Below are 25,854 nucleotides of genomic sequence, written 5' to 3' on the forward strand. Positions count from 1 at the left end.
ATTCTCACTTTAGTGAATTGTAAATTGTAGTCCAAACTATATCCACAAATTACAAGTGCTTATCTCCTTCATTTGGGGATATAATTCCAAGAGAAAGGTAGTAACCCTTGTTTAGGAGAGGTCCCTTTATAACAACCTTTCCCTCTCCCTTGTAACCCAGACTAGTTTCATGGGGAATTAATAACTAAGGGAGTTATTTCTCCCAGCTGGCTGATTTTTCCTAAAAAAAATTTTTTTGTGAATAACAAACTAATGCTAATGCAAGCGAAATATTGTAACATCGTTTTCTCTTTTGCATGCTAAGCACAGCACGGCATGGGTTCAATCTCTGATAGTCACTGTGACTGACTCTGCTTCCGCAAACTATAGATGTCATTTCAGGAGTGGCACTGGGAGCAACAAACATGGCCGCCTCTGCCCCTGCGTTCCACTGACGTCACTGCGCCCAGCGTCACGCCCGAGCCAGCCAGCGCACTGAAGACGGAAAGAAGTAAGGGCCAATTTTGGGTAGCACTGGCGCATGCGCTCTTTTTTTATTTTATTTTTTGCTGACTGACCAATCGTCACTGTCCTCTGACGTCACCGGCTAGCGGGGCCCAGAGCGACAAGCCAAATAAAGAGGAAGAAGTGGTTCTGGGAATTAAAGAAGGAGACGAACCCTGTACCCGCAGACGGTGAGACCGGGGGTCCAAACGAAGAGAGGAGGATGGGGTGCGGCGGCTTCACCTGCTACAAGAACGCGCTGTGTGCGCTGAACGTGGTGTACATGGTGAGTGTGACCGACAGCACGGATCACAGCCTCCCCGGCCAGCAACGCAGGCCTCTCCCAGCTACAGGACTACAACTCCCAGCATGCCCTGCCAGTGGTATCTTGCTGTGGGATTCTGGGAATTTGAATGTGGAGGCCGCAGTGTGCCCCCCTAGAACAGGGGTAGGCAGCCTCTGGTACTCTAGATCAGTGCTCCCCAACCTTTTTATCGCCGCGGACCGGTAAACATTTGATAATTTTTCCGTGGCCCGCTTGTTTTGATTTAATAAGACAAAAAAAAAAAAACAGTCACATATATTAAAAAAACACGCAGACACATACATAGTCAGAAAATCACAAACACAGTCACATAAAGACATAGACTCAAAATTGTGTGTATGTGTGTGTGAGCGGTGCAGTGTGTATGTGAGCGGTGCAGTGTGTATGTGAGGGTGGCAGTGTGTGTGAGAGTTGCAGTGTGTGTGTGTTTGGGGCGATGTGTGTATGGGGGGCAGTGTTTGCGGGGCAGTGTGTGTAGTGTGTGTATGGGGCAGTGTTTGGGGGCAGTGTGTGTAGTGTGTGTATGGGGCAGTGTTTGTGGGGCAGTGTGTGTAGTGTGTGTATGGGGGCAGTGTTTGCAGTGTGTGTATGGGGCAGTGTGTGTATGGGGGCAGTGTTTGCAGTGTGTGTATGGGGCAGTGTTTGGGGGCAGTGTGTGTATGGGTGCAGTGTGTGTAGTGTGTGTATGGGGGCAGTGTTTGGGGGCAGTGTGTGTAGTGTGTGTATGGGGGAGTGTTTGTGGGGCAGTGTGTGTAGTGTGTGTATGGGGCAGTGTGTGTATGGGGGCAGTGTTTGCGGGGCAGTGTGTGTATGGGGCAGTGTTTGTGGGGCAGTGTGTGTAGTGTGTGTATGGGGCAGTGTTTGTGGGGCAGTGTGTGTAGTGTGTGTATGGGGCAGTGTTTGTGGGGCTGGGTGTGTAGTGTGTGTATGAGGGCAGTGTGTGTAGTGTGTGTATGGGGGCAGTGTGTGTAGTGTGTTTGTGGGGCTGTGTGTGTATGGGGCAGTGTTTGTGGGGCAGTGTGTGTAGTGTGTGTATGGGGCAGTGTTTGTGGGGCAGTGTGTGTAGTGTGTTTGTGGGGCAGTGTGTGTAGTGTGTGTATGGGGCAGTGTTTGTGGGGCAGTGTGTGTATGGGGCAGTGTTTGGGGGCAGTGTGTGTAGTGTGTGTATGGGGGCTGTGTGTGTAGTGTGTGTATGGGGCAGTGTTTGGGGGCAGTGTGTGTAGTGTGTGTATGGGGGCAGTGTGTGTAGTGTGTGTATGGGGCAGTGTTTGTGGGGCTGTGTGTGTAGTGTGTGTATGGGGCAGTGTTTGTGGGGCTGTGTGTGTAGTGTGTGTATGGGGCAGTGTGTGTATGGCTGTGTGTGTAGTGTGTGTAGTGTGTTTGTGGGGCAGTGTGTGTAGTGTGTATGGGGGCAGTGTGTGTATGGGGGCAGTGTGTGTATGGGGGCAGTGTGTGTATGGGGGCAGTGTGTGTATGGGGAGTAAGGAGGGTAGGGAGGCTTTTTTTAATTTATTTAATTAAAAATAATATATTGATGTCCCCCCTCCCTTCTTACCTTTACTGGGAGGAGGGGGGACATTTCTTAGTCCCTGGTGGTCCGGTGGGGATTCCCTGGTGGTCCCAGTGGTGGTGAGATGAACTCTAGCCCAGTTACAGGGCTAGAGTTCACTCTCGCGAGATTTGGAGCGTTGCCGTGGTTACCGCGGCAACGCTCCAAATCTCGCGAGAGGAGGACCCGGAGGAGCTGCAGGTAAGAGCTCCCGGGTCCTCTCTCACTCCCTCCCCTGCCGGCTGTCAGCAATGTGCCTGCAGACCGGGGAGGGAGATCTCTGATCTCCCCTCCGGTCCGCAGGCACATTGCAGGGCTGGCACTTGGGCAATGCCAGCCCTGCATTAGCCGGCAGGCTCGCACACCCCTGGGCGGCCCGGTACCGTTTGATCCACGGACCGGTACCGGTCCGCGGCCCGGGGGTTGGGGAACACTGCTCTAGATGATGTGGACTACATCTCCCTTGATGCCTTGCCAGTATGATGGCTTTAGCAGCATTATGGGAGATGTAGTCCACATATGGAGTGCTGAAGGTTGCCTACCCCTGCCCTAGATTGTAACCCAATTAATTCCCTTCCAGTGAGCCCTGCTACCCTGCTCCTGACTGTCTGCCATCCCAGTAGGGAGGCTATCGGTGTCCTCCTTTTTTATGTTTCCATTCCTTTCTGTAGTTGTAATTTATTTTATTTATTTTTGTTACAATCTTACTATGCAAATGGTTATTCATTGTGAGTTTAGTTTATTAGGCCACAATAGCTGAATGTGTTTTGTTTGGTTGGCTTTGTTACTATAGAATTTGGAATTTACGTTGAATTCCTGATAATTCACTGTTTTCTAAATCATAACACAGTCTGTTTTGTGTATTGTGGGGCATAATAAGGTTGACCCCTTTAACTCTTGTAGAACTTAAAGGCAGCAAAACCATTGTGTGAGTTGGTAGTTATACGGCCATTTTTTTGCCATCCCAATTTTAAAAGCTTTTTTTTTTTTTTTTTTTTGGCTTTGTTATGATATTCTGTGTAACTGTTTATGACTAAGACAATTTATTAATCAGTCTTCATAAATTATACAGATATGATTGCACTTTGATTCGTGATTCCTCCAAGAGAGGTGGTCCTTAAAAGCTAGAATCAGTGAGTCAGGGTTATCCATTCAAAGTAGTCAAACAGGTATAATTCTACAATTCAACTTTACTTCCGTTCGGCAACTTTGGCCTGAAATTTTAAATTCGGTTAGAATGTATTTTCACTTTAGGAAATAATCCTGTTTGTTTTACTTCCCAGGAATCCTGGACTAACAGTTACCATCCACCTTAAAGGGTTACTCTAATAACTATGACCACATAAGTGATTTGAAGAAGTCATAGTTCCAGGAGTGTTAATATGCAGCATTTTGCTATAAAGCACTGTGCATATGGAGTTTAACCCCTTTGTTGTCAGGACTGGTTAGTGTCAATTCTGTGCATATTTTTATGCACAGATTTCCATTCATTGTCAGACAATGAATAGTCGGCATCAGGCCTTTACAGCGCTGTAGAAGCCAGGTGCTTGGCAGAACCCAAATAAGAGGGCAATCTATTGCAAAACGGTTTGCCCTGTTACCAGGCTAGGGTACTCCTGACATCGTAAACACTAGATCGGGCTGTAGTAGTTATGATGCTTGTAATAACCCTCTAACTTTTGTACCCTTTTATGTTTTATTTCCATGAAATCACGCAGACCTTTTAAAAACCTCTGCAGATTCTGATAAAACAACCTTTTCAGGCAAGGCATTCCATATCCTTATTGTTCTTACTATTAAAAAAAAAAAAAAAACCTCTTTCCTTTACAGTAAACACAATTTCCTTCCAAGTCAAAAATAATGACGTTTTAGTCCCGTTATTGACCGTATTTCCAGACAGCTGTTTTTATTGATCCTCTGTATATTTGTATAGGACTAACATATTTCCACTGAGGTGCCTTATGTAAATTATTTCAGGTTTTTTTCTAGCCTTCATTCATAACTAAAATTTTCCCCTTAACAAAGAAACACTGAAGTAGTTATGGTGCCCGGAGTCTGTGACTTCCACCTCACGCCATAGCAAATCTGACCACCAAAATAAAGACGTTGTAAAGTAAATAATCCTGAACTGCGAAACATTCCATGGTGTACTTTTTATTGGATCTAAATGCAGGAGTGTCTGATCCTGGTCAATTGGAACAGGTCTGTCTAGTAGTGGGATACGGGATAAGTACTGTATATACTCGAGTATAAGCCGACCCGAATATAAGCCGAGGCCCCTAATTTTACCCCAAAAAACTGGGAAAACTTATTGACTGGAGTATAAGACTAGGGTGGGAAATGCAGCAGCTACTGGTAAATTTCTAAATAAAATTAGATCCTAAAAAAAATTATACTAATTGAATATTTATTTTCACTGTGTGTATGAGTGCAGTGTGTGTGTGCGTGTGTGTATGAGTGCAGTGTAAGTGTGTGTGTGATGCAGAGTGTGTTTGTGTATGTGTTGCAGAGCCTTGGTCGAGGTTGGGCTTTTTTTTTTTTAAATTCTTTAAAAAAAAATAATAATATTATTATTTTTTTTATGTATATTATTTTTTTTTTTTTTTAAATATTATATTATTTTTAATATTTTATTTTATTATTTTTCGTCCCCCCTCCCTGCTTGATACATGGCAGGGAGGGGGGCTCTCCTTCCCTGGTGGTCCAGTGGCATTGGCAGTTCAGTGGGGGGGGGAGGGAGGCTGGCAGGAAGCACTTACCTTTCCTGCAGCTCCTGTCAGCTCCCTTCTCCTCCGCCGCCGGTCCGTGCAGCTCCTCTGTCAGCTCACAGTGTAAGTCTCGCGAGAGCCGCACTATGACCCCGCGGCTCTCGCAAGACTTACACTGGGAGCTGACCGAGGTGCTGAAAGGACCGGTGCAGAGGAGAAGGGAGCTGACAGGAGCTGCAGGAGAGGTAAGTAAGCTCTCTGCAGCCCCTGTCTGTATTATGGCAATGTAAATTGCCATAATACAGACATTGACTCGAGTTTAAGCCGAGTTGGGGTTTTTCAGCACAAAAAATGTGCTGAAAAACTCGGCTTATACTCGAGTATATACGGTAGTCTATCTCAAAGAGCATTTCAAATCACAGCACTGTGTTTAGAGATGTGGACTGTGTATGCGCATACAGCAACTCCTCTCTCTTAGGGGCAGACGGAGAGGTGCTAAGAGTTCAGGCCTGATTTGACTGCCTTTGTGAGCTGTCCTATTGTGGTAGCATTTTTTTTCTTTACAAATTGCGCTGCTATAGCCTATTTTCAAAAATGACACAAAGTGATTATGGTGTTTAGACTAACACTTTAATAGAAATAAATACCTTTTATTAAAATGTCATATGTTAGGCTATACATGCATAGGACTTTATTTTACAAACTCTTAACGGAACACTATAGTCACTTAGACAACTTTTAGCTTAATGAATCCGTTTTAGTGTATAGATCATGCCTCTCAGGTTTTACTGCTCAATTCACTGCCATTTAGGAGTTAAATCACTTTGTTTCTGTTTATGCAGCCCTTGCCACACATCCCCTGGCTATGATTGACACACCTGCATGGAAAAAAAACTGGTTTCATTTTCAATCAGATGTAATTTGCCTTATACAATTTTAGCTCTTGCTCTGTAAATTGAACTTTAATCACATACAAGAGGCTCTTGCAGGGTCTAGCAAGCTATTAACATAGCAGTGGATAACAAACTATAAATTAAACAGAACTTGCAATAAAGAAAGGATAAACTTTAGATGACTCTTTACAGGAAGTGTTTAGGAAGGCTGTGCAAGTCACATGCAGGAGGTGTGACTAGGGTTCATAAACAAAGTGATTTAACTCCTAAATGGCAGAGAATTGAGCAGTGATGCTGCAGGGGCATGTTCTATACACCAAAACTGCTTCATAAAGCTAAAGTTGTTTTGGTGACTAGAGTGTCCCTTTAATATGTCTAGATTCTAGCTGGTCAAGAAGGGTCTGTATAATATCTGCGTTGATAAACTCCCTTTTGGTACACTCGATAGGTAAGGGTTTGTCCATTTCTAAATTCTGTAACAATGCGGATACTGACAAATCCTGGACTGTTGGTGTGCATTGAGGACTGGGTTGAGAGACTCACTGCTCTACTCTATACAATAGTCTGCTGTTTGGATAATTTTCCTTAAAAGAATCCTATCACTCCCATAACGTCAACTCAATAAAGTTGTAATAGAAACAGGAGTGTCCGGCTGGAGTGTTGTTTTTTTTTACCCCTTAGTTTGGCTCCCGCACCTGAATCTGCTGTACCACAGCTTCCTTACATTCTGCTTCTGCAGTTTAAGGACCGTTTAGTCTTTGCAGCTAGTGATAGGCTCACGCTGTACAACCTTATTGCCATGCAAGGTTTGATGGCTTTAGAATGGTAATGCTGAAGTGAGTCTTCTTCATAATCCAAGTGGCTGCAAAGGTATAAATTTGAGAATGAAAGAGCCCAGGTTATTGTTTGTGATCACAAATAATCTTGAGTGTTCATGAGTTGTTTCCTTTTTGGTATACATGTAGCTTTTCTGTTTTTCAATTTTAAAGCAAAGAGGGATTGATTGTAAACAATCGGAAGAAGACAATATGCATGAAGCAGATATATTGTACTAGAAAAGTGTATACTCTGTGAATATCTCCAATCGCCCAGAGATAGTGTTCATATCAACACCCACTTCCTCTCCTCGAATAACTTTATCAGTAATGTAACTTCCTGCCTGTTGAATTTTATGTCACATGACTGAAACTTTTATTTACAGTGCAAGTGTAACCATTCAAAGTTTTCCCCTGGTGGCTAAGATTTGGTATTGCAAGTGTGACTATGCGTCCTATGATGCTGAATGGAAAGCCATAACCATTCTACATACTGTGCAAGTGACCGTATCTAAAACACTGCATGTAGTTCTGCATTAGCAGAATACAATTATGGGCCTCTTTAACATAGTCGGGCACACACAGACTTCAATTATTCGTGAAAATTAAACGTGTGGAAAAACACAAACTATTAAATATATCCACAGGTTCTTGGTAAAATGGTTAATGAAAACTTCCAAGATGCCCTTAAAACCCTAGAGAGTCTACTTTCTGGAAACAGGTATATTTAGTGTGCTTTCGAATTATGTGATTGCTATATACATTGTAGTCTCAGCAGGCCAAATTTTGCAATTGTTTTACTTTATAACTATAATTCACTCCTTGCAAGATTTATTATATGCCATCCAAACTTTTATTGAAATCCTGGATATTTGAGGCATTTAGCAGTCAGGACTAATAAGTAAATCAAATCTTTAGTTGCACTAGATGTGTAGATATTATTATAAGCAAAGCGGGAGGAGGAGTGGGGGGACCAGGAGCCCTGATTACTATACAGTTATCTGGTTTCTGCTGCAGGAATCTGAAACACCCTGCATTAATAAAAAATTGTTTCATTTTCAATCTGACGTTAACTTGCTTTAGAAGTTTTTATCTCCTGGTCTATAAATTGAAAGTTAATCACATACATGATTCTTCTGTAAGATCTTGCAAGCTATTAACTGTCTCTGTGCAGGACATAAGAAATTCTAAACTAAACAGAATTTGCAAAGGTAGCGTAAACATTAGATCTCCCTTTACAGGAAGTGTTTTGGGAAGGCTGTGTAAGTCACATGCAGGGAGGTGTGACATAAATATTAGAGAATTGAGCAGTGAAACTACAGGGACATGATCTATACACCAAAACTGCTTCAGTAAGGTAAAGTTGTTATGGTGACTATAGTGTCCTTTCAACATTCTAAATATGCTGAGAAATAAAAATAGATTGATGGTGAGCGATTATTTAAGTATATATAAAAAAATATATAGTAATAGCAAATTATACAAATCCATTAGATTTGCCACTGCTATTACAGAGAGCAAGTCTCCAGGGTATAGGTCATAGAGACGTCAGCAGTTAAAAGAAAAAAAGCAGAACCCAGCAGATACTGCATACACATGACCTCGGATTGTGTGTTTTCCATCTAGTACAGCAAATATAAACAGCCTTGCATACACACTGTTTACTGGCAGCATTGTTTGTTTTTTATGCATAGATAAGTCCCTCATTAGTAGTAGGGAACGCTGATTCTTAATAAAAATGTATGTATGTATGTATATATGTGTATGTATGTATGTGTGTGTGTTTGTAGTAAATATTCTAATCTCTCAGTCTGTTAGATGGCCTAAAATGTAATATACACTGAACAAAAGTATAAAGGCAACTTTTTTGTTTTTGCCCCCATTTTTCATGAGCTGAACTCAAAGATCTTAGACTTTTTTTCTATGTACACAAAATTCTCTCAAATATTGTTCACAAATCTGTCGAAATCTGTGTTAGTGAGCACTTCTCCTTTGCCGAGATAATCCATCCACCTCCCAGGTGTGGCATATCAACATGCTGATTAGACAGCATGATTAGGGCAAAGGTGTGCCTTAGGCTGGCTACAATAAGGGGGTAAGTGGGGGGAGGAGCAGTCATCTGGGGAGACCAGTTAGGAGAGAATTACAGTATTCCATGCAAGAGGTTACTAGAGCATGAACAAGTTCCTTGGCAGCATCTTGCGTAAGAAAGGGCCGTATGCAGGCAATGTTTTTTAAGCTGGAGTCGACCGGTTTTAGCAACAGACTGGACGTGAGGCGCAATGGTGAGGCCAGGATCAGAAATGACACCAAGACAGCAAGCTTGAAAGGATGGGGTGAGGCAGGTACCGTCAACCTGCAGGGAGAGTGAAGGGTAAAAATAAGAAACTCTGTTTTTAGAGAGATTGAGTTTCAGAAAGCATGAGGACATCCAATCAGAGATTGAAGAGAGGCTATTGGTGACACATTGTAGGACAGCAGGGGAGAGGTCAGGGGAGGAGAGGTATATCTAGGTGTCGTTGGCATACAGGTGGTAGTGGAATTCATATGAATTTGAGTTTGCTAAGCAAGGCATTATAGACAGAGAACAAAAGGGGACCTATTGTTCCTTCACGTAGCTGACCTCTACAACAAGGGGAATACAATAGCTGCCCTGAAAAGCTAGAATACCGTGTTAAAAAAATACATACAAAAATAATAAATGTAATCTGTAATTTCAATTAAATATTGACAGTTTTTCTTTAATGTTAAAAGTGGAGTTTCTGTGTGGCTAAACTAGTCTTTATCATGTTTTACTATTTGGAGTTAAAGGAACACTCCAAAAATATAAAGTTCTACCACTTGCTCCTGATTAAAATGCATTTCGTTATTAAATCTGACTTATGGCATCAGCAAGTTAAGTATGCCATCACAGGACCGTGTGCATCCAGTGCTTCTCTCTGAGATGCATTAGATTTAATGTTTCTTGTAGAGAATCACTGCATTGGCAATTTCTGTAGATTTCCTGCTGGATCAATCACTAGGCAATAGTCCTTTTTTGCAGTCCTCAAGTTTTCACAACAGCATGTGATTGGAAGATGCAGCGTTTTGGCTGTGCACGTGTACCTCGTCCTTAATGCTTCTCTATGAGAAGCATTGGACTGGACAAGATCGTGGAAGACGTTGGCAGGCATGCAAAGATTGAGGTGAATGGCTTCAGTGGAGGAGTCTCAGCGCTGGAAATGAGGTAGGTAACTTAGAATAAATTTTCAATGTTATTTTGTCTGCATTTTAAGTGATGTTTTGAAATAATGTGTAACTGAATAGGCTGCATGTTACAATTTAGATTTTTCTTTTCTTTGTCATTTGTTGTATTAATTTTTTATTTTTGTCTTTCAGCTGGTGGGCCTACTGCTGATTGGCGTGGCAGCATGGGGGAAAGGTTTCGGAATAGTCTCAAGCATTCACATAATTGGTGGAGTCATCGCTATTGGAGTTTTTCTTTTGATAATAGCAATCATTGGCTTAATCGGAGCCATTAGTCACCATCAAGTGATGCTCTTTATTGTATCCTTTGTCCTAGTGAAACAAAGCTTGCAACATATAACTTGTACTGACAAAGGTTGTCAAGTGTTTGGTGGGGAGGGTGGAAAAAAGCTAATGTTTCTTCTCAGAAACCCTCATGTGTTCTGAGCCTCATTTATAAAGCAAAACATTGTTTAAATTGTGAAAGTTATTTCAAGAAATGTTTGTATCCATCTCCCCCTGGTTATGTGCCCATTGCATGTTGAAGTAGATCTGTCCGTCATGAAAGAATAATCTTGTTTCTTAGGGTTATTATTTAGTACTATGTCCTAGTAAAATTACTATCAAAATGTAGAAGAAGTGTATTTATTCCAAAAGCAATGTAAAACGCAAAAAGCATTATAGTTTTCTCTATCGTCTCACAAGCTCTTTAAATGATTTGTAACACGTTGTGCTTTTACAAAAGGCACCTACCATGTACTACAGGTCCTACACACATAGGCTGTCCAGAACTGAAATGTCGGGCAGGTCCTATCTGCACAAAAATACTGTATCCTCACACATTGTATTGCTTTTCTTGAAACAATATATTGTTTGAAGTATATGCTTTGCATTGCTTTATGCTGTTTTGGATAGCATTGCTCTTATCCGTTAAAGCAAAAACAATACATTTGCTACCATGTCTTATATGAAAGATCAGGATTCACTGCCCTTTTAAAATTATGCATACACAATATTTTTGCCAAGTCACATGGTTATGCACATTATAGGTACATTCCAGACTGTAGTTAAATTTCACCAACATTTTTATGAAATCTGCATTGAGTTTTCTCCAGACCATGAAGTGGCTTAAACCCATGTCTGGTCGTCCTAATTTACCCAGTGTGTTTGAGATGTGATGCAGCGGTTTATTTTATTCATGAAAAGCCATTAATAGGATCGCTGCCAAAGTAAACAAAAACTGCAGTGCAGCTTCTTCAACCTTACCAAATCGCTCCTCATGTTTTTGTATAAATGTAGCTAGTAATGGCGTTATTTGAGACTCTGTCAAAAAAACGCAAAGGAACCAAGAATCTGTAGTGCAGACACTATATAAGTATCCTGTGGGACAGGATAGAGCGTTTTAACCATCCTGAAAATATTGGTTACTACAGATGAGGTCAAAGAGTCTCTAGGCCAAAAACATATAGTGATGAAACTGAGGGTAGGACCTCATACTCCAGCCTGTAGTAGCATCTAATTTAATATGCAGAGTGGGGTCTTTGAGTCCTAGGATGTTCGGTCTTTAGTGTTTCTTTGTAAGCTATTCTTTTCTGGGAGGATTCTTCTAAATATTCTGGTGTGCAGGTTTATTTTCTTTTCCTTAACTGAGATTTAGTATATGGTGGTTTTGATTCTGGTCTTTATATTCCAACTGGTGGTGTCTTGCTCGTGTTTAGCAATTAATACAACACAAGTGGTAAGAAAATGATTGTGTCTGCCAAAGCTTTCACATTTAGCGGTTAACGTATATTAACGAACATTATGTGTTTTTGTGCTTTTATCATCCTTTTTAAACCTATATCTACACGTTTTTTTTTTTATGGAGATTTGTCACATTTTAGATTTTTTTTGTTTGTTTCTTTCAAATCTAACTATCAGCACGAATTCCTAATTAAAATCTATTTCCTTATCACTTTTTTTAACACTTAAAATGTGTAGGTACAGTTCTTCAATGCAACATGGTCCCGAATGGGCAATGATACGCGAATGGATTTGGAGAACTCTTTAAACTGCTGCGGACTGCTGAACACAACAGAGAGCAGGATGCAATTTAATACGGATTACTCTATGTGCAAAGCGGTGAGTGCTTCACCAATGTTAGAGACTTCTTTTGGTAAAACTATTTAAAAAAAAAAAAAAAAAAAGAATTTACTTTATTTATACTTTATTTTCTAATGGATAACTCCACTTCCTACAGTTCTTTATTTGTCTGTAATCTATTGTATTTGTGACTGCTTATAAAAGTGCAGATTTTCAATAGAAATTGGCACTTTTATGTCTGTGGGCGTAAACACCTCCCTCTTTTACTCAGGCAGCGAGAGCCGTTTTCTTCTGTTTCTGCTAGCTCCACACAGATAATTGAAGCGGCAGGTGCTAACTTCGTGGCCTCCCCCCTTCTTCATTGAGCTGTACTACAGCTCATTGAGACGCATCGGAACGCTGTGACCGTATTTGCATGCTTGCAGCTCCATTGGTGATTGCAAAGGGGAGGGTTTTTAAAGGTTTTATTTTTTTTATTTTCATATACCCCAAAAGAAAATATGCAGAAAGTGTGTGTGGGGGGGGGGGGGGGGGGGGGAGAGAGATGTATACTAAATAGGTTTTTTTTTTTTGTTTGTTTGTTTTTTCAGTTTTATTAGTAAATTAATGGTGTGTTCCAAGTCATCTAAAAAACCTAGGACCCTTATAACTAATACCACTTCACTGCCACTGCTGGAGGTATGTCTATAATAATTACTATTATAAGGGAGTCACTCTGACACTTTAAAATAGTGAGCAGCTATAGAATTAATGCCTCCTGGTATGTAAAAAATCTTCACTATTGCTTTTGCTGATTCTGCTGTTGCCTTTTCCTTGCAGGAATGCATAAAGCAACACAAATGTGTGACCTGTGGTGATAAAATGCTGAAGCATGCAGACGAAGCTCTTAAAATCCTTGGGGGAGTTGGACTCTTTTTCAGTTTCACAGAGGTAATGTAAATGTTTGTTTTGTCCCTTGCAAAATACTAGTTCTTGTTTACCTGTTTAATTCTGGAGTCCTAAGTGGCCTCGGCAATAGTTATGCTGTGTTATTCAATAAACTGGGAATGAATAAGGGAATTGTAAAAACACTGTAGTATAATATTAAAGTGCTTGAAACATTCTAAAAAACGTGCATATATTTACATACTTGTTCCTAATCTGCAATGTAAACACTGTTTTTTTTTTTTTGGGGGGGGGGGGGGGGGTTTCTCTGAAAAGACTGTTTACTGCAAAAAGCCTGCAGGGACATGGCATGGACACTAAAACAACTACATTAAGCTGTAGTTGTTCTTGTGACTATAGTGTCCCTTTAAGGCTAAGATGTATCAACTCATTAACACCTTAAGGACCGCTCTTTCAGAGCCATCACAAGGCCCGCAGGGGCCTAATTTGCCGAGGGGGGGCTGTCAGGCAGTCCGCCAAGAACAGGAGCAAAGCCAATCGCCGGCAGGGATCGGGTAAGTGGGGAATGCCGACCTAAACACCGGCGGGCGGCATAGAACGTCCCCGCTGGCGATCGGCATTGCTCCCGGTCTGGGGGGGAATGTCTGACAGCCTAGACAGTCCTCCCTCTGCAAATTTGGCCCCCACGGGCCATGTGATCGCTCTGGAAGAGCGGTCACATGGCCTGCAATAGGCCTCCATAGTGCTGCCTGCAGGGCGACTGCCTAAACGGACAGGCAGTCCTCCTGCTTCAGTAAAATTTAAAAAAATAAACATGTTGGTTAAAAAAAAATAGAAAAAAAATGTGTGTATATCTCTATCTATAGAACTCGAGTGCAGGTAAGGGGAGGAGGTATGGATTTAAATAGGCCGGACAAGTCCTCCCACAACTACAGTCTAACACCTTTACATTTGTGGTCGGAAACGATAGCCGATCGTGAAAAAGTATTTTTATTATTATAATATAAGTCGGTAGTGGTGTGCCGGAACCGACGAGTGGTTAGGCCTGTATTAAAGCGGGCAAAAGGATAGGCAATACTTATTAAACCAGAAACAATACTTACAAAGTCATGGTATTAAAACATCTTAATTTCCTTTCTGGGCGTGGTATGCTCCTTCAATGGTTTACCGTGTAACCAGAGTATTGCAGAAGCATTTGACAATCCTAAAAGTGATGAGGTTTGTTGTTTGTTCGGTGCAGTGTCAAGTAGGTGAGATAGCTCAGTGGGCTAATGCATCATCAGTAGAATCTGTTCAACCCTTGGGTTGGAGGTTCAAATCCCGGCAGGGTTGACTCAGCAGCCCTTCATCCTTCTGAGGTAGATTAAATGACTTCCAATAAATTGTGTAAAAGTAACAACCACTCGATGTTGGGCTACAGGTCGCACTTGAAAACCAGAGTAATCTGAATGTACCTTTCCTGGTTAAATGCTTTGTTGTTGTTGTTATTATGTCTCAAGATTTAGAGCTGACAATTGGAAATCACTGTGGGTTTTGAGAAAAGATGAATTTCTACAGTACGCTCTACATTGGATAAGATAACAGGAAACCTGAATTATTAAGGAATGTAATAAGCATATGGTGTATACATTGAAGGTATTGTGTGCTATTTTTAGAGAAATGTGGCAAAAGGTAGCGAATGCGATAGAAACTCGTTAGAATCTGCCACAAATTTGGAAAACAACTTGAACACTCTGTTGTAAGTTTCCCTGGTGTTATCTGACAAGCCCATTTGGGACAGGTTTTACTGTGCGCTAGGAGAGCCTCTAATCCAGGATTGGATCTATTGAAATGAGGAGGCCTGGTCGCATGTTTGTTTGCTGTGGGGTGATGCCAGAAAAAAACTCCTCCTGAAATTTGAAGCGGGATAATGCACCAGTAGCCTTTTTATGTACACCGAGAACATGCGTACAAGTGATAAAACCTGATGAGCCCAAAGAATACTAAAGAGCAGTAGATCCATTGCAACTGGGCTACAGGTCACAGAACCAGTGACCTAAAAATGGCTGTAGATCTCCTGTGGCCAGGGCCGGCGCCACCTGTAAGGCGACCTAGGCAGCCGCCTAGGGCGCAACTTACCAGGGGGCGCCGGATCCCTGTCCCCGCTGCGCCTCCTCATGCTGCGCCGCCTGAGCGCTTTAGCAAGCCCCAGGCGGCGCAGCACTGCTGCATGGAGGGCGGCCGGGTTTGTGACCGGCAGGAGGGAAGCGCAGAGCGCTCCCTCCTGCCGGTCTCTCCATGTAGCGTGGCCGGGCGGCGCGGAACGCGAGACAGGAACCTTTGTTTCCTGTACCCGGCCGCCGACGGAATGACAGGAAGTGCTCACTCAGTGAGCATTTCCTGTCATTCCGCCGGCGGCCGGGTACAGGAAACAGAGGTTCCTGTCCCGCGTTCCGCGCCGCCCGGCCACGCTACATGGGCAGGAGGGGAGGGTAAGGACCACTAAGGGAGGGGGGGGGGGGTTAAGGACCACTAAGGGAGAGAGGGGTTAAGGACCACTAAGGGAGGGGGAGGGGGGGTTAAGGACCACTAAGGGAGAGGGGGGGGGGGTTTAAAGGACCACTAAGGGAGAGGGGGGGGCTATAAGGACCACTAAGGGAGGGGGGGGGGTATAAGGACCACTAAGGGAGGGGGGTTAAGGACCACTAAGGGGGGGGGGGGGGGTTAAGGACCACTAAGGGGGGGGGGGGGTTAAGGACCACTAAGGGAGAGGGGGGTATAAGGACCACTAAGGGAGGAGGGGTGGTTTAAGGACCACTAAGGGAGGGGGGTATAAGGACCACTAAGGGAGGGGGGGGGGTATAAGGACCACTAAGGGAGAGGGGGGGGTATAAGGACCACTAAGGGAGAGGGGGGGGGTATAAGGACCACTAAGGGAGAGGGGGGGGTTAAGGACCACTAAGGGAGGGGGGGGGTATAAGGACCACTAAGGGAGGGGGGGGTATAAGGACCACTAGGGGAGGGGGGGTATAAGGACCACTAGGGGAGGGATGGGGGGATAAGGACCACTAGGGGAGGGATGGGGGGATAAGGACCACTAGGGGAGGGATGGGGGGATAAGGACCACTAGGGGAGGGATGGGGGGGATAAGGACCACTATGGGAGGGATGGGGGGGGATAAGGACCACTATGGGAGGGAGGGGGGATAAGGACCACTATGGGAGGGAGGGGGGGATAAGGACCACTATGGGAGGTTGGGGGGGATAAGGACCACTATGGGAGGTTGGGGGGGATAAGGACCACTATGGGAGGTTGGGGGGGATAAGGACCACTATGGGAGGTTGGGGGGGATAAGGACCACTATGGGAGGTTGGGGGGGATAAGGACCACTATGGGAGGTTGGGGGGGATAAGGACCACTAGGGGAGGGGGACAAGGACCACTAGGGGAGGGAGGGAGGGGGGACAAGGACCACTAGGGGAGGGGGGGGGATAAGGACCACTAGGGGAGGGGGGATAAGGACCACTAAGGGGGGGGAAGGACCACCAAAGGGGGGTAAGGAGGGAGGACTACTAAGGAGAGGGGAGGAGGGTGATTACCACTAAGGGGGTGGGGGGAGTAGGGGAAGGACCACTAAGGGGTTTGTGAGAGGGAGGACCACTAAGGGGGGAGTGAGAAGACCACCAAGGGGGACTGCAGAGGGACAGGGGGCTAAGGGAGAGCACTAAGTGACAGAAGGGGAGAACACGGAGGGACAGAAGGGAAGGGGAAATCAATAATTGAGGGGAGAGCACTATGACTTTTTTAAAAAAAAGAAAGAGCTGTTCCCATCTCAGTCCCTATCCTACCCCACAAACCCTCTCTTTTACACTACACACATACACAATGCATCCCCCCCACACACACAGAAACATACAATGCATTCCTACTCACACACAGACACACCCGAAACACACAATTCATCCCTTACGTTCTCTTACATAATTAATGCACCCCTTACAGACACACACTGCATTCAATTACATACACAGAAACAAACCTTGCACCCCTTACACACACACACACACAGAAACATACAATGCATTCCTTACACGCAAACACACACTACATCCCCTATAAATCCCTTACACAAATTGCACACATAAAACATCCCCAACTCATGGATGGGCCATGTAGGTGGATTTATGGGTGGGCATTGTAGGCGTATGCCCCCTGGGGGCCCAGACCTTGAGCTGTGTAAGGGGCCCTAAAAAATGGAGCTGCTTCCTGTTCGTTAATTGTTGTGAGCACTGTTAAAAACAGTCTCCAGAGAGCCTCTTCTACACCAGACCTGTGGAGCCAGACTGAGCCCATCATCAGCCTCTTGTCCTCATCTGGTGGTAAGTAGGCAATCCAATATATTATTAGTGGCACTAATCTCTAATTTACCTCACATTAAATGGATACTATAGTCACCAGAAGCACTACAGCATAATGTAGTGGTTCTGGTGTCTATAGCCTGTGCATGTAGGCTTTTTAATGTAAACACACTGTCTTTTCAGATAAGACACTTTGTGAAGACTGGCGTTGGCCCATATGGCAGAGCATATGGGCGGGGCATTGTGATGTCACATGGTGGGCTGGACATATGGGGGGGGCGGCAAATTTTTTTTTGCCTAGGGCGGCAAAAATCCTTGCACCGGCCCTGCCTGTGGCAGCTGTATTGGTTGTGTAATGGGGGAATTAACAGACTGTGGGAAATGGACGTAGCTTCCCATTCTTATAAGAGAAAAGTTTTTACCATCTGAGCAGGTCTGTTAGAACAGGCGTGAAGAGCATGGCAGGTTAATGTAGGCAGATGACCAGGGAGTTAGTGGAGTAGTCCGATAATGTAGTCGCGACCTCACAGTATGGTGCATGTGACGAGGTTCAGAGAATCAAGGAGACTCTGAAGATACCTGTAATGACAGGCCTTCGCCAGAGACGGTCTCCATGCTGCCTGGTGCACTGGACCCTGCCTATAGGTAGGCAGTCCTTTCTCAAATGAGTCCGGTTAGGTACACTGCAAATTGGGCTGCTGGAGGAGGCTACAGAAAAACATGGGATATTTGAGCATTTAGGGAAGGAAGTAGGGCCATGTGTACTTGCGTGCTTGGAGGGATAGTAAATGGTACTTCTAAACTAAGTATAACTCGACTCATAAAGGGGAAGGATGAGTAATAGAGGTAAAGGCCAGTTGTTGAAGTTAACTTCTGAAAGTCATGACTTGTGAAAAGAAGGGTAGAGCGCATGATTTGGTGTAGCAGAGAAACGGTGAGCGGATGTGGCGTAATCCACAAGCAACACTGCAAATACCATCTGGTATTGCTAGAGCTGCATGCCTAACCCTAGAACCCAGTAGGTCTTGTAACAGACACACAGGCATGCTAAGAGGCACCCGTCAGAGTTACAGCTCCATATGTCCCTTGCACACAAAAGGAAGCTGCTCTGGAGCGTGCAGCGTCCGACACACTGCCAGTCTGGAGACAGGGAACAGATGACACCGCTCGCTGTGATGAGGTAAGCAAGGTCGCTGCAAGCGGCGCAAGGAACCTGACCGGTTGGAAATGACGTCAGAGCTGAGTTGCTGGATAATGGGCTGTGTGAGATGTAAAGATCGTATGTGTCACAACGTAAGTGCCTGGTTATACCGAACCACTGACATTATGTTGAAACGTAATAGCATAATAAGAGATTTAAGGGTTTCACTCATAATGAGGGATAATGGACCCTCTGAGAGTATGGCCAGGTGTATGCCACTTGGGAAGGTTTGTGAGTGGATTAGCAGGGTGCTTGTATGCTGGTAGCAAAAGGAATAGCAGATGTGTAACATAAGACATGGTTGATTAAAGGTCGTAAGTTGTGGGATAGCTGAACTTTAGCCTACGCTTGCACCCTGATGATATCTAACTTAATTCCAGACTAGGGTTTGGAAGTGGACTTAGTGGCCCACTGGGGGCGTATGAAGAGTGTTGCAAAGGCCTAGGGAGAGCTTGTGCAGGGAGTATGCATATAATTCCAAGAGATGGCCCAAATTTGAGTCCTGCGGTATAATGTGGACATGAGATGCTGAGTAACACACATCGTGGGAACATTTGGGGGGTTACTGGTTGTTAAGGAGGAGCAATTAACATATGTATGATAAAGGTTGGACGTAGCATACCCTGCGATATAACTGATGATGATGATTGAAAGGTCAGCATGTTGAACATATAGGGATTGAAAACACCTTATCTTGATGTAATATGTACCTGCTGAGTCAATGACCTGATGACTGTTACCTAACTTTATACTGGGAGTCTAGGCCGAGACCTCTAAAATGCTAAAGTGATGGTATGTACATGAGACCGTAATGGCCATCAACCCTACTAGTGGGGGGCAGAGTATTAGGCTTGAATATGCTGGAGACCCAAATGCCCTACACTTGAAACAGTAAGAGACAGGATTTTAAGACCTATGCGAAAGACACTTGAACTTCTGATTTGGCTAGTTCAACAAGTTCAGGAAATGTTGGACTAAATAAAGTTGAAGCAACAAGAAAGTGGAAAAATGCACCCCATGAAACCAAATATTCCTGCCTGAAGAAAACCATACTTCAATCAGGAATCAAACCTAACCCAGACATAAAGCATAGTATTTAGAAAATAATTACTTTGACAGGCCACATGGTGGTGATATTCGCTTAAACAACCTGCCAATCTCTTATACGAATGGCTGAAATTCAGCCAAAATGAGGGGAATGAAAGCGAAAGCCCTTACCCTTTATTTTTTAGACTGCTAAAATAAAGAGCCGAAATGAAAGTGCCGAACGTGGCACGAAATGGCAAGATTCATGTGAGCAGTGTTACTGTGAGTAGTTAAAACTGCCGAACGAACCCTTTCGATGAAACGAAAGTCGACACGCGGCAAGTTTAAAAGTGTAAACTGACTACACACGGTGAACCCAGCCTGTGTGTGGGCAAGGGGGATGTGTATGTGGGGGTTTTAGAATTGATAGCATGGTGCTGGGGAACCCGGTGAGTAGGAAGGGTACAGAGCTACTGGTTCTGATGGCATGCTAAGAGGCACCCGTCAGAGTTACAGCTTCAGGCTTGAATACAGTAAGATTTTTACTATATTTATGGAGGCATAAGGGGCCCAGGGGGGCTAGATGGTGGTTTTAACACTATAGGGTCAGGAGAACATGTTTGTGTTCCTGACCCTAAAGTGATACTTTAATATATGAAAGAGGTGAATTATGGTTGAACAGATATATAGCGCAAATTCCAGTTTTTGTTTACATTTTGTACAATTGGCTCAGTCCTTAACCCCTTCACGACGGGTGACGGACGAGGTCCGTCATCCAGGGGATACCCTTAACGACGGATGACGGACCTCGTCCGTCACGCGGTAAAATTAACCCCAGATCGCCGCAATCGCGGCGATCGTGGGGTTAATGGTGCTCCGGTCTGCCTCTGTATTAGAGGCAGACCGGGAGCACCGGATCGGGCTGTCCCAGCACATGTGCCCGCTCTGACAGCATGTCAGAGCGGGCACATGTGCTGTGTATACTCACCTCCGCCTCCCTGCACTTCCGGGTTCAGTGTGAAGTGCAGGGAGACGGATCAGTGCTGATCCTGCCCCCTGGTGGAAAAAAAAATAAAGTTTATTTAAAATCCCACCCCCCTTTACCCCCCCTTTACCATTTTAATAAAAAATTAACCCCTTCCCTGCCAATTGATCACTGACTACAGTGATCAATTGGCAGGGATTACATTTTAATATGATCTGATTTTTTTTTTTTTTAACCCCTGAGGGTTAATTCTTTTTTTTTTTTTTTTTTTTTTAACCCTCAGGGGTTCAATTTATTTTATTAATTAATTTAAATATTTTAAAATTATAAATTTAGCTAGCTGGGGAGGGTGGAAGTTAGTGGGGAATTGGGGGATTTAGTGTTAGACTAACTAGGGGTTAACGTTAAAAAAAAGTTTTAAAATAAGCTTTAAAAAGTTAAAAAATTAAGTTAAAAAAAAATGATTAATAACGTTTAAGTAAAAAATTAAAATAAAATAAACCCGTTACCCAGTCCAAATAAAAATTAACCCCTTCCCTGCCAGTCTATCACTGCCTACAGTGATCAAAATACAGATCACAGTATTATACTGTGATCTAATTTTTTTTTTTTAACCCCTGACGATTAACTTTTATTTATTTTTTAACCCTCAGGGGTTAAATTAATTTAATTAACTAATTTAAATATTGTATAATTAAATATTTTGCTAGCTGGGGTGGGTGGGAGTTATGGAAAAATGGGGAATTTACTGTTGGTGCTGCTTACTGCTAGTTAGGGGTTAACGGTAAAAGAAAAAGCTTAGAAAAATGTTAAATCTGTAAAAAAAAGTTTTACGAAAGTTTAGGAAACTTTAAAAAAATGAATAAGCAAAACAAAAGTTTAAAAAATAGTTTTAAAAAGTAAAAAAGTTTTAAAAAGTTAAAAAATTAATTTAATAACGCTCATTACCACTACACCTGGTACAAGCTAGCGGAAAAATGATCCCACACTAAGGTTCAAAATATGCCTTTTGAAATACCCTGGGATGTCTTCTTTAAGAAATGGTATGCCTTTGTGGGGTAGTTTGAATTATATAGCCTGGTAAAATACTCTAAAATGGGACATGGGCACAGCGTAAAAATTTAAAGTTTGAAAAAAACCGGAATGACTATGTCCCAAATGTGCCCCTCTGATGTCCACATATACCTGGCAAAGGTACATACGGGGGTATTTTTATACTCAGCTGACATAGCTGAGCAACATATGAAGTATTATACAGTCGTAGCACACATAAGGTTTGCAAAATATACTGTGCAAACTCGCTTTGTGTGTCAAAAAGGCAGAAAAAACGCTTATTACCACTACACCTGGTACAAGCTAGCGGAAAAATTATCCCACGCTAAGGTTCAAAATATGCCTTTTGAAATACCCTGGGGTGTCTACTTTAAGAAATGGTAGGCCTTTGTGGGGTAGTTTGAATTTAAAACTTACGAAGATGCTTGGAAATTGCACATAGGCCCAGCGTCAAAATTCAAAGTTCTGTAAAAACTGATATGGCTTGGTCTCCAATATGCCACTGTAGCTTCACAAAATAGTGCCAAAGACATTCATTGGGGATGTCTTTTTACTCAGAAGACTTAGCTGAGCATAATTTGGAGGTTTTGAACTTAGTGGCACATATGAAATATACAAAATGCCCAGCAAAAATGCATTCTGTATGTCAAAAAATGCACAAAATTATTTTTTACCACATACTTTGGCATATATTGGTGAAAAAATGGGGGCATGCTAAGGCACAATATGCACCTTATGATATACCCTGGAGTGTCTACTTTTACAAATGGTAGGCCTTTGTGTTTTTTTTTTTTGAACATTCAAACTGTTATAATACCCCAAATGGAAGCATAGGCTCATTAAATCCGTCTCTCAAAATTCTACTGTGAATACTGAAAAGGACAGGTCTCCTGTATGGCACTGTAGCTTCACGAAATAGTGCCATAGACATACAATGGGGGTGTCCTTTTACTCAGAAGACTTAGCTGAGCATAATTTGGGGGGTTTGAACTTAGTGGCACATATGAAATATACAAAATGCCCAGCAAAAATGCAATCCGTATGTAAAAAATGCACAAAATTATATTTTACCACATACTTTGGCATGTAATGGTAAAAAATTGGGGGCATGTTAAGGCACAATATGCACCTTATGAGATACCCTGGAGTGTCTACTTTTACAAATGGTAGGCCTTTGTGGGGGTTTTTGAACAGTCAAACTGTTATAATACCCCAAATGGAAGCATAGGCTCATTAAATCCGTCTCTCAAAATTCTACTGTGAATACTGAAAAGGACAGGTCTCCTATATGGCACTGTAGCTTCACGAAATAGTGCCAAAGACATACAATGGGGGTACCGTTGTACTCAGCAGAAGTAACTGAACACATAATAAAACTTTGTACAGGAATAGCACACACCAACTTTACAAAATACACATGAGAAGTTCTTTGTTATACGTTTGTGTGCGAAAACCCCAAAAAAACACAATTTTACTCCAATATTTAGCAGAGATTGGCGGAAAAATGGCTACGTAGAAAGTGTCAAAACAACCTTAGGTAAATAGCCTGTGATGTCTACTTTATATAAATATATACTTTTGTGTGGCAATTTTGTTTTATTTTATGGCTATTAGGCTTACAAGACAAACATACCAAATTCTAAAATCGCTCCACATTAAAATTTTATTTTACTCCTTGTGCTTTGTGACCTGTAACTACCAAAAAAACTTAAAATCCCAGACACATTATATATTCTGTAAATCAGAACAAATAAATTAATTTATTTTGAATTACTTTCTTTAACCTGCACTAATTATGCACACATTATGATTGCAAAAACTGTAAAAAAAAAACAATATTTTTCTTTTTTTTGCATTTTTCTGTATTTTTTTTATAATAAGTAAGTATATATATATATATATATATATATATATATATATATATTATATCAAATTAAAGCCCTTTCTGTCCTTTAAAAAACAGTATATAATATGTGTCGGTGCAATAAATGAGAGAGATGCAAATTGCAGTTGAACGCAAACAGCAAGAAAATGCAAAAATTGCTTGTGTCATTAAGCGTAAGTCAAGCTTCTGAAGCTCTGTCCTTAAGGGGTTAAGGGACTAAAGAGCATTAGGAAGTGACTATCCAACCAAAAAGGGAATTGGGAGAAAGTATCCAACCTTGCTAAATTGGAGGTGATTTTTTTCCCCATACTTTGTAACCACAAACTATTTAAAAAAAAAAAAGAAACCACTTTTAAAGTTTCTAATTTTATTTGGACAATTTTTTCCAAGCTTAGAGAAACATAATTTATGAATAGACCATGTTAAACATATGTAATATTATGTTTTAATGTAGCACAGTGACTTTTGAATTGAAAATGTTTATTTTCCCAAATGTTTTGTCGATGTGGTGTTTTTAAATAAATGAATTCTTTTATAGCAAGGTTTTTATAGCACCATCTACATTTTCTCTTTTTCCAGATTCTTGGCGTATGGCTTGCATTTCGCTACAGAAACCAAAAAGATCCACGTGCAAACCCCAGTGCGTTTCTATAGGGGAAAGGGAACCTCTTCTCACAATCCTTCAATCATATATTTTTTATTTTATAGTGTCTCCCATCTCTTAGCTGCTGACTTCATATCCTGTGGATTGTGTGCTATACTTGGCATGGGGAAAGGGACATGTTCCGTACCTCCAGATCTGAGGCTGACTGAAAACCTCCTAAAATAGGGCTTCTTTGAGGAATGCAATCAGAACATGTTTAGGATCCTATAATGTAAATTGATTAAATAGGTTTTAGACTTCTGTCAGTGCACTGGACATTCCATGATACTTGAAAGTGTGACTATTGCTTTAAGATGCAAGGAATGTGGCCCAATGCATTTCCTTTTCTACAAGGGTTTTTTGTTTTACTAAAGCATGATTGAAAAATATGATTACTTCTTAATTGCCATGCATTTTAAAGAGCGGATTGGATGATGGCTCTGTTAAACTGTACATATATATATATAAAAATACATGCCAGTCATTCTTGATGATGTTTTTTTTTCTTTTTTTTTAATTCATGGCAAAAATTAAAAATAAATAAGCGCTTGTATGGTCGTATAGAGACACAATTTAGGTACTTTGCTAGATTCAGTTTTAAACTTTAATCCACTCAGGTGAAAACATTTGTTTAATTCATATCATCAAACTGATTTAACTTTCCTGATGTTTGGCCTCCAGTGATTTTACTGAGGACTTGGGTTAAGCATGTTTATATTGATCTGAGTGTGTGCTGGTGGCTCCTCACTTTAGCTTGAAGTGAACGCTGGAGGAATATTACTAAATACCCAATATAATAGTTCAGCTTTACTGTGTGCGCACTTGTGCCAACCGTGACATTGGTGAATAAACCTCTGCATATTGTCCTGATTAAACCTGCATCCTTTAATTCCATAGTGACTTTTCCATTGTTAATTTGTATTGGCGGACATCTGAGGAATCCATGCACTGCTGTAATTTCAGACAATCCTTCTGCTAGTTAGGTTGTCCTGGTTGCTGTAGTCTGCTAGCCACCTCATTGCCCCCTGTAATAATCACAAGAACAACTTGTGGTGTTTGGGAGTGGTACACACACATACACTCTAATAGTTTAAAGGAACATTGTCATTCGAAAACATGTTTTATTCATTGAAATAGGTACTGCACCTTTGGAGTTAATTGCAAATTCTAATAGGTATCCAATAGGTAGTTATTAATTGCATTTTATTTGTTTGCCTTTGTATTAAATGCAAGGTTGTTCATGCAAACTCTTCAAATTACCACTCTTCTATTTTGTTTGTCATGCTTTGAGTGTATATTTGCGAAAGCACCATCATGGGAAGATGATGTCTAGGATGCAAAGAATCATGGGAAGGGGGCAGTGCCTACCAACTAGTAATGTAACAAATGTATTTCTTATTTCCTTTGCTGTGCGGTGTAACTGCTTCTGTAGCATATACCGGGATATTGTCAATTTGAACTATTCCCACCCACCCTCTCCCCAAAAAAGATCTTTGACCTTTGTATTTTGACCTCTTTAAAGAGGAACAGTCACTTCTCTGGAAATGAAACATCAAATAAAACATTGAAAATTACATAAAACTTGTGTTTTATTATTTTTTATTTTTGACACTATTTTCTTTCAAATGTATTTAAAGGGACACTATAGTCACCAGAACTGCCGCTTTTTTTATTTGTTCTGATGAGTATAATCATTGCCTTTAGGCTTTTTGCTGTAAACACTGTATTTTCAGGGAACATGCAGTGTTTACATTGCAGCC

General features: G+C 42.0%; 1 protein-coding gene across 1 annotated transcript; it reads left to right on the plus strand.

The window, feature by feature from the left end:
* The first annotated feature begins 560 nt into the window (after positions 1-560).
* On the plus strand, positions 561-24,578 carry TSPAN31 (tetraspanin 31). Its single transcript, XM_063427786.1, has 6 exons — positions 561-769; positions 10,152-10,319; positions 11,656-11,736; positions 11,979-12,119; positions 12,900-13,010; positions 24,031-24,578. The coding sequence occupies exons 1-6, from the start codon at positions 707-709 to the stop codon at positions 24,103-24,105; spliced, it is 639 nt and encodes a 212-aa protein (XP_063283856.1). The 5' UTR covers positions 561-706; the 3' UTR covers positions 24,106-24,578.
* The last annotated feature ends 1,276 nt before the right edge of the window (positions 24,579-25,854 follow it).

This window comes from Pelobates fuscus, chromosome 1 (genome assembly GCF_036172605.1).
Source record: "Pelobates fuscus isolate aPelFus1 chromosome 1, aPelFus1.pri, whole genome shotgun sequence".
NCBI classification, from domain to species: Eukaryota; Metazoa; Chordata; class Amphibia; order Anura; family Pelobatidae; genus Pelobates; species Pelobates fuscus.

Coding starts and splice junctions, on each gene's coding strand:
- TSPAN31 (XM_063427786.1), top strand. CDS start 707: ATGGGGTGCGGCGGCTTCACCTGCTACAAGAACGCGCTGTGTGCGCTG. Junction 770..10,151: donor CGCTGAACGTGGTGTACATG/GTGAGTGTGACC, acceptor TTTGTCTTTCAG/CTGGTGGGCCTACTGCTGAT. Junction 13,011..24,030: donor TCTTTTTCAGTTTCACAGAG/GTAATGTAAATG, acceptor CTCTTTTTCCAG/ATTCTTGGCGTATGGCTTGC.